Source organism: Aethalodelphis obliquidens, unplaced genomic scaffold (genome assembly GCF_003676395.1).
Source record: "Aethalodelphis obliquidens isolate GAN/ISIS:26980383/991018 unplaced genomic scaffold, ASM367639v1 scaffold94, whole genome shotgun sequence".
Taxonomy (NCBI): domain Eukaryota; kingdom Metazoa; phylum Chordata; class Mammalia; order Artiodactyla; family Delphinidae; genus Aethalodelphis; species Aethalodelphis obliquidens.
In genome coordinates this window covers 2,462,622-2,476,308 of record NW_020838038.1, presented here as the reverse complement: position 1 = coordinate 2,476,308, position 13,687 = coordinate 2,462,622, and the positions used below count along the sequence as shown (strand labels likewise).

Genomic DNA, 13,687 nt, shown 5'->3' with positions numbered 1-13,687 from the left:
AAGCAATAAAACACTGTATAGTAAGGGGGTGTGATACAGGGATGCCAATTTTTGTCTTTCTTTTGTCTTTTTATTTATTTTTTTTTTGCAGTACGCGGGCCTCTCACTGCTGTGGCCTCTCCCATTGCGGAGCACAGGCTCCGGACACGCAGGCTCAGCAGCCATGGCTCACGGGCCCAGCCGCTCCGCGGCATGTGGGATCTTCCCGGACCGGAGCACGAACCCGCGTCCCCTGCATCGGCAGGCGGACTCTCAACCACTGCGCCACCAGGGAAGCTCTTTCTTTTGTCTTTTTAAATAATCCTTTAATTTTGGAATATTTTTTAATCTCATTTTCTTTTTATTTCATTTCAGCCTGCACAAGAGAAAATGTCATCACAAACTCATAAACAGGAAGTTAGAAAGCACCCAAGGGGAACACAATGATTATCCCTTCCCTACCTTCAGGGAGCTACTGGTAATTCCAGCAGGGAGGACACTACGAAATGTAGCTAAGAGAAGCGAATGCTGCAGAGAAGTACAATTAGTCCCACTGGACACAGAAGAAAGATCAATCCTGATGAGGATGAATCTAGAGGAATGGGGGAGTAACTCATGGAGAAGGCAGCCCCCTCAGCTGGTCCCTAAAGGACTGAAATATTGGGGAAAAGCTGGGGTGGGTGGGGCAAAACGGTACAGAGAAGGAGAAAAAGAATCTTTAGGTTGTAATAAAAGGTCATAAGCAACTAAAGCACCATTTTGTTAATTATCATGTTATTCCTCATCATGAATGGTCTCCTTGTGGCTACAAGTTGTTCAATGATTGGTCCTTAAATATCCCAGCAGTCAACCAACCCAATCCATTTCCTCATTATACTGGAAGTTCAGAGAAGTGAGAGCATTACTTTGAACTTATGGGCAGGAAAATCCAGGTCCCTGAACCATGAGAGCAGTGGGTCCCACACTAAGTTACAGAAGAAGTATGAGGTGCTCACAGTTTGAGGATCTGTGCCACCTGTGCAACCTCACTTCAAATGCTATGAACGTGTCTATGTATTGAAACACTATCAGATGTACAGAATGGGAACTTTGTTCCAGGAGTGGGAGCATGGAAGAGTGGACCGGTGTGGGCCTGGGATCAGAGGGGCCCACCTGCCATGTACGGGCCATGAGCTTGACAAGTCACCACTTCTCTGGCCTCTGTTTCCTCATCTGTAAAATGGGGGGTGGGCATGTGTGCTAACAATTCCTGCTTTTCAGGGTTGCTGTGAGGTTTAGAGCTAAAGCAGACACAGCACGTGAAGCGTCTCATACAACAGGGAGCTAATATTACTGCGCAGCAAATTTCCTTTGCATTTACTCCTGCATGTTCAGGCATTTCACTTGAAAAGAGTGTACTGACGGGTAACTCTGAAGAAGCTTTGCTAATGGTGCTCGACATTTGGAAGAAGCTTTTTGTCACGTAATGATCTATGTTAATTTATTTTAGACTTATCTTTGGTCTCACTTAAGAAGCATTATTTTATATTTGGTAACATAAAAGAATGTTTAACGGCTAGTATATAGTCTTTATTACATCGCGCTTCAATTTGTCTACTTAAGAACTCTAGGAATGTAGTCTCTCAGACGCGAATGGTTTCTGTTTGTAATTGGAATCGGGTGGGGGAGTGGGGCAGATGGGGAAATTGGTTGGGAATATGTTTTGACTACTTTCAAAGAATATTTCCATTAAACTGCTTCTTTCCCTCATATGACCTATGCTGGGAGCTGTCCTGAGCACTGCAGGGTATTCAGCGGCATTCCTGGCCTCTACCCACTAGATGGCAGTAGCACCCTCCAGTTGGTATAACCAGCATGGTCTCCAGACATTGCCACAAGACCCCGTGCGGACAAAATCACCCCCAGTTGAGAACCACTGACACAGTCTAAAAGCCAGACTTTTAGACTAAAGATCTTCCCTGAAACCCTCCCAGACTTGTTAGAAGTGCTAGCTTCTCCCTCAGAATGCAAAACTACATCAGTTGGACCTCCCTGGTTCCTCCTTAATCATTTTCTAACTTTCTTACAAACTGGAAGTCCTCCGCCCCCACTTGTAAACTCATGCACACGCATCCGTGTATACACACACACACACAATTATAGTTTCCTTTCGGACAGGGAACACGTTGAGGAGGAGAAAGTTACGCTTTTTAATTTGAGGCCCTTTTAAATTTCATGGGCACCCCAATGGTGCACAAATGTTTCCTACAGGAAGCTGCCCCTAGATCACACCCCACCCACCTTCCACTCCGGCGTCCACTCCGGCGTATGTTATTAACTTATCTGGTTGACTGGAATAGAACACAAACGAGCTCGATTTCATGTGGAGAAGGCCGCCCCAAGGTGAAGGCCTCAGCAAGAGTTCCTGGAGAGCAAGTGAGCGCCAGGACCTTCATCAACCATGACAGAGAACACGGTTTATCTTCAAATGTGGCGTGTGAAGAGGGAATTTTGAAAATATATTTTAAACAACCAATATACATGCTCCAAATTCTAATGGTACAAAGAGAAAAAGAGGGTTAGAGTGAAAATTAACTCTTTCCCACTCTCCCTCATCACCCAGTAACCTTCCCTGGAAGGTACATTATCAGCTTCTTGGGTGTCCTTTGAATAGAGAATCTAGGCACTCCCAAGAATCAAAGTATGAGTGGAAACAACCCGAACGTCCATCATGAGATGACTGGATAAACAAAATGTCACACAGCCATACAATGGACTATTAGCCATAAAGGAATACGGTTCTGACACATGCTACAACATGGATGAAGCTTGAAAACATTATGCTAAGTGAAAGAAGCCAGTCACAAAAGACCACATACTGTAAGATTCCTTTTATATGAAGTGTCCGGAACAGGCAAATCCATAGAAACACAAAGTTTCAGATGTTGTCAGAGGTTGGGGGACATGGTAATGCGATTGACTGCTAATGGGTGATGGCGTTCTTTTGGGGAGTGATGAAAATGTCTAGAATCAGTGGTGAGACTTGCACAATCTTATGAATATACTAAAAACCACTAAATTTTCAAAAAAGCTTTGTGAATATATATTTTTATCTGCCGTTATATGTCTTCTCTCTAAGCACCATCTTCTTTCGGTATTGTTACATGAATTCTGTAATTCTGTTTTCTTTGCATCAACGTAATCTGTGGAAGTCATCATTCATTCAGAGAGTCCCCCTTCCCCACAATAAATAATAAACGATTTTGGGGAAAGAATAAAGGTACAGTCTTTGCTCTTTATACAAATCCCACATTATGCCGTAACAATTTTGTACCTTGCCTCTGTCACTTTCCAACTATCATGGACATGATTCTTTATCAGGACCTATCAAGCTGTGACATTCTTCTACCAGCTGCGTAGTATGTCATTATATGCACACATGCATGTAAACCACTAGTTCTCAACTGGCGGCAATGTGGCGGCCTCCCTGCCCAAAGTGCACAACTGGCAATAATACCTGGAGACGTTTTTTCTTGTCGCCACTGGAGGTAAGGGGGGTGCTATCGGTATCCGGTGAGAAGGGGACGGCATGCAGCGGAACAACCTACAATGCACAGACCCCCGCAGCAAAGAATGACCCACCCAAAATGTCAATAGCGCCAAGGGTGAGAAACCTGGATTTAAACAGAGCACGCTTCATGAAAATTTAAATTATTTATAATATCTGCTTTTATAAATAATGTTGCATAATATTCCACCTTCCAGACATAGAAAAATTTCCTTACGTATAATCTCCACATATATAATCATTTCCCTTCTATTTTGGATACTTACTCTGTGCCTTTTTTTCTTTTTTTGACTTTTTAATATTGCACTGGAAGAAACACATTTGTATAACAAGCCTCTGTTCTTATGTTGGTTTTGTTTTTGTTTTTTTCAGGAAATTATTAGACTCCTAGAAGTAGGATAATTGGATTAAAGGAGAAGAACTTTTTGCCCTGGAATTATAAGGGGTCTTATTGCTACTATGAATGGGACTGCCCCCCCCATTATATCTGGCTATTGCCTTTGGGCAGGAAAGTGGGTGATTTTTGCATAGTTATTTTCTATCCATTTCTATCCATTAAAAAATTAATATTTTCTATTAATAAGAGGTTTTGGTTGATGTTCTTAGCATGGTGGTGCCGAGGGGTGTCCTGGGGGTGAGGGTGGCTTTAGCTTCCTTCCTATAATCTGTTAGTGTCACCCCCAATTCACGCCAAATAAATATATACGCTAAAATCCATATGCTGCACTGTAATGGTAACTTCAGAACAAGTCCTGTGCCCTCCAACGTGCTCCAATCACATCACCACCCAAAGCTGGATGCAGCCACCGTGGGGTTTCATTTTATTAGCATATTACCTACAAATAAATAATTTGTCCTCCTCCTTTCCAATAGCTCTCTTATTAATAGCGTCAAAGCTTCCAGAACCATGTTTAATCGTGGTGGTGCTGGTAGACATTCTCATCTTTTTTCTCACAGTGACAGGAACGTGTCAATACCTCCATGTTAGAGATGAAAGAGGATGTTCCTTGAACAACAGTCTTTCTGATGCTCAGAAAATATCCTTCTTTCCTACTTTTCCTAGAGTATTTTTTTTTCTTTCCAGAATGGATTTTTTTAAACGTTATGTTTTTATAATTAAATTTATTTACTTATTTAGTTTTGGCTGTGTTGGGTCTTCTTTGCTTTGCACAGGCTTTCTCTACTTGCGGCGAGCAGGGGCTACTCTTCGTTGCGGTGCATGGGCTTCTCATTGCGGTGGCTTCTCTTGTTGTGGAGCACGGGCTCTAAGTGCACAGGCTTCAGTAGTTGTGGCTCGCGGGCTCAGTAGTTGTGGCGCACAGGCTGTAGAGCGCAGGCTCAGTAGTTGTGATGCACAGGCTTAGTCACTCCACGGCATGTGGGATCTTCCTGGACCAGGGCTCAAACCCGTGTCCCCTGCATTGGCAGGCAATCTTAACCACTGCACCAGCGAAGTCCCTCCAGAATGGATTTTGAATTCAATCAAGCTTTTTTTTTCCCCCAGCTTTGATTCAACGATGGTATGGCCTGAGTTTGAAAGTGCAACGCAAACTAGAAAAAACAGGCCGCGTGGGAGACGGGAGGTTTGGGTCCAGTTTTAAGTTTTAGGTGTGAATCAACAGAACCCTACCCTTCCTCTAGAGGTATTGTTCAGAGGTTGCATGCAAACGCTGCTGGCTGCCAACCAGTAAATGCCAGTCTGGCTTTTCTGATGGGCACACCCTTGGAAACAGAGCGGGTTTGTTCTCCTGAACAAAATCAAAGAATCTGCTGAGGCTTGTGGTGAAAAACTTGATAAAACATTTCTAAGCCCAACTAAGGACAGAATGGAGGCCATCCTAAAACATTCCTGCGAAGCAGGCAGGACGGTTCCTCCTAACGTTCTTCAACTGAAGCAGAAATGGTCAACCACGTTGGTTTCCCCAGGACAGAGGGGTTCCTAGGAAAAGGGGCCTTTCAGTGCGAAAACCTGGAAAGTCCTGAGGCTATAATTTAAAGGATGATTTTGAAAGGTACAAAATGGTAGGTGAAGGGTTCATCAACAGTGTGTGAACTTGAAGCACTTCTCTTTCAGGCAAAATTAAACTTGGGCAGGGCGTGGATTAAAAAGGAAGAGTGTTGCACATTTTTTCAGATGGTTCTTTGTTCTGAGCATATAGAGTTGCCCTAAACAAATCAAGATATCAGGCCTGACCAGAAATAGGTAACTGCAAAATCATTCCACCCTTTACCACTTGGCCTTTCAAAACAATGCTCCCCGGAGTCCAAACTACAGGCAGCAAATATTGCCTGCATTTTCCCCTTTGTCTTGGTACCACCAGCTGTGCCTCCTCCGGGGCCTTCCTTCCTCCTCAACTTTTATGCAAGTTTTTAACAGAATATATTTCGCTATCTAAACCGAAGAGTTAAGTTTTAGAAAATGATTAGCCATTAACGCAGTAAAATCAGGTTCTTGTTCCTAGCTCATAGAGTTATAATATTTCTTGGATAAAGAAGATGTGGTACACATATACAACGGAATACTACTCAGCCATAAAGAAGAATGAAATAATGTCATTTGCAGTAACATGGATAGACCTAGAGATTATCATACTAAGTGAAGTAAGTCAGGAAGAGAAAGACAAATACCATATGATATCACTTATATGTGGAATCTAAAATATGACACAAATGAACTTATCTATGAAACAGAAACAGACTCACAGATATAGAAAACAGATTTGTGGTTGCCAAGGTGGGGGTGGGGGAGGGACGGATTGGGAGTTTGGGATTAGCAGATGCAAACTACTATATATAGGATGGATAAACAACAAGCACCTACTGTATAGCACAGGAAACTATATTCAATATCCTGTGATAAACCACAATGGAAGAGAAAATGAAAAAGTATATATATATATTTATAGACACACACACACACATATATATAACTGAATCACTTTGCTGTACAGCAGAAATTAACACAACATTGTAAATCAACTATACTTCAATTAAAAAATAATATTTCTGGTTTGGAGGGTCATCTAGATAAGTGACTCCTAGGTTGAGTTGGCACCTGAGGTTCCAGGTGATACCACTGCTGGTTCACGGATCACACTTGGGGTAATAAGAATTTTGCAGGATAATATTCTCCACATTCCTTTGATCATGTATCACTATTAGTTTAAAAAATTATGAGCAGGGACTAAACAACATATATTTAGTTCTATTTTATATTCATGTGTTAGTCCAGCATAATTTCAGTTTTCTTTAAAAATATAAACATGAGTTCTAATATTTTATTTCAGCACAGCACTGACTCATCTCGCACAAAGCCTATTTTGAGGGCCATTTATCTTGATAACATACCCATTATGTTAACATGCAGTGCATGCTTGTATTTCTCCAGGCATAAGAAAATCACTGATCCAGGGGGCCTATTCCATCTTTGCATAAGAAATTGTTAAAAAGGGCTTCCTTCTATTGGGTTGTATCTATGCTTTGTAACTAAAGGTCTACCTTTGGGGGCGTGCAAAACAAGCCAAATCCTTGTTAACACTATTTCAACTCCTATCATTGAAAAGGGCCTGATTTCCTTAATATGCAAAGAGCATTTATAAAGCAATAAGAATAATACCACCAACCCAACAGAACAAAATAGGCCAAGAATATAAACATGTATGGTAAAAAGATGCTTAAAAATGCAAAGAAGGGCTTCCCTGGTGGCACAGTGGTTAAGAATCTGCCTGCCAATGCAGGGAACATGGGTTCAAGCCCTGGTCCGGGAAGATCCCACAGGCCACGGAGCAACTAAGCCCGTGCACCACAACTACTGAGCCTGCGCTCTAGAGCCTGCGAGCCACAGCTACTGAGCCCACAGGCCACAACTATTGAAGCCCACATGCCTAGAGCCTGTGCTCCACAACAAGACAAGCCACTGCAATGAGAAGCCCATGCACCGCAACAAAGAGTAGCCCCCGCTCACCACAACTAGAGAAAGCCCACACACAGCAACGAAGACCCAATGCAGCCAAAAATGAATGAAAAGATATCCAACCTTGCTCAGATAAGAAAAATTCAAATTAAAACTGATGAAGCATTATTTTTCACTTGTCAAAATGGCAAAGATAAAGAAAAGTTGGGTAAATATATTGTGTTGGTGATGCTGAAGGAAAACAAGTACCCTCATACGTTGCTCTGGTCATGTCAACTGGTGCAATTTCATGGCAGATGCTTAATGAAGCCATCAAAGATTAGTCTTTTGTTTTTGTTTTTTTTTTTTTGCGGTACACGGGCCTCTCACTGTTGTGGCCTCTCCCGTTGCGGAGCACAGGCTCCGGAAGCGCAGGCTCCGGAAGCGCAGGCTCCGGAAGCGCAGGCTCAGCCGCTCCGCGGCATGTGGGATCTTCCCGGACCGGGGCACGAACCCGTGTCCCCTGCATCGGCAGGCGGACTCTCAACCACTGCGCCACCAGGGAAGCCCCAGATTAGTCTTTTTTTAAACATTGGGAAACTGTTAACAGTATAATGTTAGGAAATAAAAAAGACACAAAACATATACAGCATACCAGAAAAAGAAGTACTGGAAGAACAATAGCAATGCCTATTTCTGGATGGTAAGGTAACAGGTGATTCTAACTCTGTTCTTTATACTAATTAGCATTTTCAAAATTTACAACAAGCCTGTAGAAAATGCTCCAGGGAGGAGGTGAGGAGAGCCTAGAAGTGCACCTGGTTTTGAACTGCAGACTATTGAAGTTCACAGTAAGAGACAGCTGGGTCCTTAGCTTACCTACACTCCTGGGGGAAACTGGTACAATCGATTCTAGTTATTTACAGTAGCGATGTTCTATAAAGTTGCCATGATCACTGAATGAGCCAACACTGAACCTCTGCTCCTGGGGAAATAAAGGGCTACGTTCCTGCGAGCCTCAAGTCACAACCAAGAATCAATACGTAACCTCCTGTTATGTGTGCTTCTGTTTAAAGACACCTTACTGAATATATATCACTGATTCATTAACACTGAACTCACGGCCAGCAGCAGTGTAACTCACGCCTGAAAGAAGCGTCTCTGACACACGTATTTTCTCCATGAGGCCCCTCACAGCCTTCTTGCACTTAGGATCACTGGACAGCACTTAAAACAGCGAGATCACCAACAAAAAGCACAAAAATGTGGCACTAAATAGACCTCAAGAAGGACACCTGTTTGCAGTATGAGAGCTGAAACAAGAAGGCAGAGCATCGTCTTGCTGACCCTCAGCTGAGAGCATGTGCACATTGGGCTGCTCTGCGCATGCCCGTCAATGACGGCGCAAGCACCACAGTTACAAATACATTTAGTGAGTAGGTGAATTCACGAATATAGAATCTACAGACGATGAGGGTTGGCTATAGTTACAATTACACTTTTCAGGAAAATGCTTTACTCAAAAGTAAAGAGCCGAAAATCGATATTCTACAGCTGGACCCCTTCCCAGAGTAGTTTAACATTGAGCACTGTACAATTTATAAATTGTAACTTAGAAAGGAAATTAGGGACTTCCCTGGAGCGGGTTTGATCCCTGCTCAGAGAACTAAGATCCCGCATGCAGCGTGGTGTGGCAAAAAAAAAAAAAAAGAAAGGAAATTAAATTTTCTTTCAATAATGGAAAGGAAAGCAACGTGTTTCATCATTCATTTTATTTAATATATTTGTCGTCTTCAGCAGAAACCTTCTCTTTTTACTATTCAATTAAATTCAGCCAGGAGTGACTGAGAATCTCCACCAGGAGAACATGGAGATGGGCGGGATGATGTGAGCTGAAGAAACTTACAGTCCTCTTGGGTGTGGGAGGGGGAGGTTGAGGCAATTCCTCATTTTAATACAAAACAGAATATGATCAAGGCCACCATAAATATCTAACATGTATGAGTGGAAAAATCTAATGCTACGGCGGCCAAACGAAGGAGAAAGGGTATCCTCTCGGGACTGTCTGGAAAACATGATGGAGACAGTAATATCTGAAAAGATCTTGAAGGATTAGTAAAAAGGTAGCTGGAGCTGTGGGATGGAGTGGTGAGAATGTCCTGATACCAGAGGCAGAAGAGCACAGTCAGAACTCAGCATGAGTGTAGGCGAGGTGAAAGGCATGCCTTCCATTACTGCTGTAAAGCAAGGCACAGTGGCCCCGAAGTGGTCACAGAGAAGAGAACCAGAAGGCAAATGGCTAAGTGACAAATGGAAACCAGCCCAACGACCTTAATCCTTCATACTGTTTCCAGAAGCTTCTAGGCTTATTCTATTTTCACACTGCAGAGGTTTACTCTTTACCTGTCCATCTTTTACATCCTTAACTAAACCCCATACTGGAGGCAAGCAGGGGTCATGCCTCATTCTTCATTAGCCTCCCCTTCCTCTGCCTCTGCCCAGTTCCCCCAACACACAAACACACACATCCCAACATACAAAAGATCACCTGACACCATGCTTCATGTCACCAGACATCAATAAATATTTGCTCATTCAGCAGTGGACTTGACAAACACACTAAGCCCTGGTCTGTTTCCTTAGAATACAGGTTTTCCTCAGGGAGCAGGTGACTGAACTTGGCTGGGAACTGTCCCTGCATCTTTCCCCACAGTATCTGTGTGTGTGGAGAATGGGAATCTTTGAAAGGGCCCCAATATTATATTACACATTCTTATTTTCTCACTGAACTAAAACTGAAAATAAGTGCTCAGCAGAATCTATAGACTTTACAGTTAAATTTGTAAATGTATATATTTGGCCTTAAAATTCTAATTTTTAGGCCACGTTCTGTTTCGGCCCCTTGATTCTGTAACTCCTTAGAACTGAGTTAAATACTAACAGTGTTCTTGGATTGTCTTTTGGGGTGTAAAATATTACACTACATGAGATTAAACATTTCTGAAAATTCTTGAAGAGAAGCAGGTTTTCATATAAAAGTATTTTAATCACACCTTATATTGTTTCTTCTACCTCCAATAAATTATTTTAATTATATAAATACTTTAAGAAGCCAATTCTTGCCTTTTTTAACTGCTCAGACAGGAATATATCCAGTGGCACAAATTCAAACGAATTCAAAGAAGATTAAACACAGTAAATGTTTAAATTTGAGTATATTTCATGTAAAATAGATATTACAATTCTGTTAACAACCAGTCTATAGCCAGGAACTTATAAATTAATTTTTGCCTATTATTCATTGCTCTTAAATTTGAATTTTCTATTAGAAGTGATTACTCATTTTAAGAACAGAGGTAAAGGTAAATTTTAAAATACACAATTTTGTGGTCAAATTCTTTTACTATTTCAAAACCTCGGTGCGGGTGATCAGGAAATCCACCTGGTCTACCGCCTTTAAATTCATCAAACAGTAAAAATGGATCCAGATGTTTTAACTGAAAAAAAAAAAAATCCAGCAGACTAGATGTGCCTTTTAAGCCACGCTACTCGGGGCTACATTCAAGAACAGATCTAGCAAACCTAATTAAAAATGATTTGACTAATGAGCAACTTTTTGCAATGCTAGTTGCTTTCAGGAAAGAACTCCTTACACACACACACACACACACACACACACACACACACACGGATTCACTAAGTTAAACAGTTGACATTTTATGAGAAGTGGACAATTTATGATTGTCTAAGATTTAAATAGTCAAGCACAATTGAGATACAGTCTATATATAAACAGATTCATCACAGGGGAACAGACTAGAACATCAATTACTGTGCTGTGATGATAAATGCTCTGGAGAAAGACAACACACAGGAGCGTAGGGTGGGATCAGGGAAGGTTCTACCAAGGAGGTGTCACTTGAGCTGGGTCTTGAAGTACATGTAGAAGTTAATCAAGAAGTGGGAGAAGGAAGAATATTCTAAATGAAAGAGCAGAGAAGCAGCTCGGCAAACTTGAAAAACTGCGAGGAAACTACTGAAGCAAAAGAAGCACATGGATTTATGATGAGAGATGGGCTGAGGATACAGGCCAAATCTTAAAGGAGTTTGGGTTTTATCCTGAAGGTGATGGGTTTTCATCAGGTTGACACGATCAGATCTAGAAAGACCACCCTAGCATACATGTGGAAGATGGTCTGGAAAAGGAAGAGACGTGAGGCAAAGAATATTCAGAAGGTGATTTCAACAGTCCAGGCAAGGACAAAGGCCAGAACTAAGGCAATGGCAGTAGTGATGGAGAATGGGAAAAACGAAGAGCATGAGGGCTTCCCTGGTGGCGCAGTGGTTGAGAGTCCGCCTGCCGAGGCAGGGGACACGGGTTCGTGCCCCGGTCCGGGAAGATCCCACATGCCGCGGAGCGGCTGGGCCCGTGAGCCATGGCCGCTGAGCCTGCGCGTCCGGAGCCTGTGCTCCGCAATGGGAGAGGCCACAACAGTGAGAGGCCCGCGTACCGCAAAAAAAAAAAAAAAAAAGGAAGAGCATGAGATCCCTCCCAAATTTCTAGCTATGGGGCCTGGGAGGACAGTAGGGCCATCCAGAAGCACAAGAAACATAACAGAAGCAGCAGCCTTGAAGTAGTCAAGGTGACTTCATTCTAGGTCACGTTGAGTTTGAGATATGTATATAAATATTTATATAAATAGAACTATGAATATTCAGTGTCCAGTATATTGTGCAAAAGCTAGATGGCAACTGAAGATAAATCTTGAGCCCAAATTAGAGGCAGACACAGATCTGGCTGTCGCCAGCGCATCTTTATGTTCATCTTGGTTATTCTTGGCCATCTGTTAGTCTACACAAATTTTAGAAAACTTAAAAACATATACAAACAAAAATGTTAGACTTTTGATTGGACTTGCTTTGAATCTATGGATCAATTTGGGAAGAAATGACATTTATATAATACTGAGTTTTCCTACTCATAAACATGGTTATCTCCATTTATTCAGGTCTTTGAAAATGTCTTTCAATAGGATTTATAATTTTCTCCATACAGATTTTGCATATATTAAACATTTTTTCTAACATACTTTTATAGTATTGTAAATAGTATTTTCATTGAGGTATAACTGACATACAACATTATATTAGTTTCAGATGTGGAAGGTAATTTTTTTTTTTTTTTTTTTTTTTGTGGTATGTGGGCCTCTCACTGCTGTGGCCTCTCCCGTTGCGGAGCACAGGCTCCAGACGCGCAGGCTCAGCGGCCATGGCTCACGGGCCCAGCCGCTCCGCAGCATGTGGGATCCTCCCGGACCGGGGCACGAACCCGTGTCCCCTGCATCGGCAGGCGGACTCTCAACCACTGCACCACCAGGGAAGCCCCGAAGGTAATGATTTGATATTTGTAAATACTGCAAAATGATCACCACACTAAGTCTAATTACCATCTGTCACTACACAAAGGTACTCTCTTAGCAACTTTCAGATATGCACTACCATAACCTGTTGAGTTTCTATGTACTAACAACAAACTATTAGAAAGAGAAATTTAAAAAAAATCCCATTTACAATTGCATCAAAAAGAATAAAATTCCTAGGAATAAATTATCCAAGGAGGTGAAAGACCTATACACTAAAAACTATAAGACACTGATGAAACGAAGTGCAGATGACACAAATAAAAGGAAATACATTCTGTGCTCATGTCCTGGAAGAATTAATATTGTTAAAATGCCTATATTACCCAAAGTATTCAATACAATCCCTATTAAAATCCCAATAACATTCTTCATAGAAATAGAACAAACAATCCTAAAGTGGGTACGGAACCACATAAGACCCTGAATAGAACCAAGCTGGAGGCATCACACTCCCTGATTTCAAACTATATCACAAAGCTACAGGAATGTAAACAGCATTTTTAACTAATGTTTTTGAATAGTCTGCTGCTGGGGATTAGAAATGTGAATAGAGGGACTTCCCTGGTGGTAAGTGGTTAACACTCCGTGCTTTCACTGCAGGGGGCACGGGTTCAATCCCTGGTCGGGGAACTAAGACCCTGCAACCCACGGGGTGCAGCCAAAAAATGTTAAAAAAAAAAAAAAAAGAAAAAGAAAGAAACGTGAATACAAAGGCGATTTTGAACACTGCTAAGCTCTTATTAATTTTAATAATTCATCTGTAGCTTCCTTTGGGTTTTCTTTGCAGACATTCATCACCAGTATATTTATCAATAAGCTTTTGGCCAATAGTTCACAAAGGATTTT

The 13,687-nt window shown here is 41.8% G+C and overlaps 1 protein-coding gene across 1 annotated transcript in view; it reads right to left on the bottom strand.

The window, feature by feature from the left end:
• PIR (pirin) overlaps positions 1 to 13,687 on the bottom strand; it is a 108,960-nt gene that overhangs the window by 80,420 nt on the left and 14,853 nt on the right. The window contains 1 exon segment of the mRNA XM_027095767.1: positions 10,823 to 10,915. Within this exon segment, the coding sequence (XP_026951568.1) occupies positions 10,823 to 10,915 (93 nt within the window).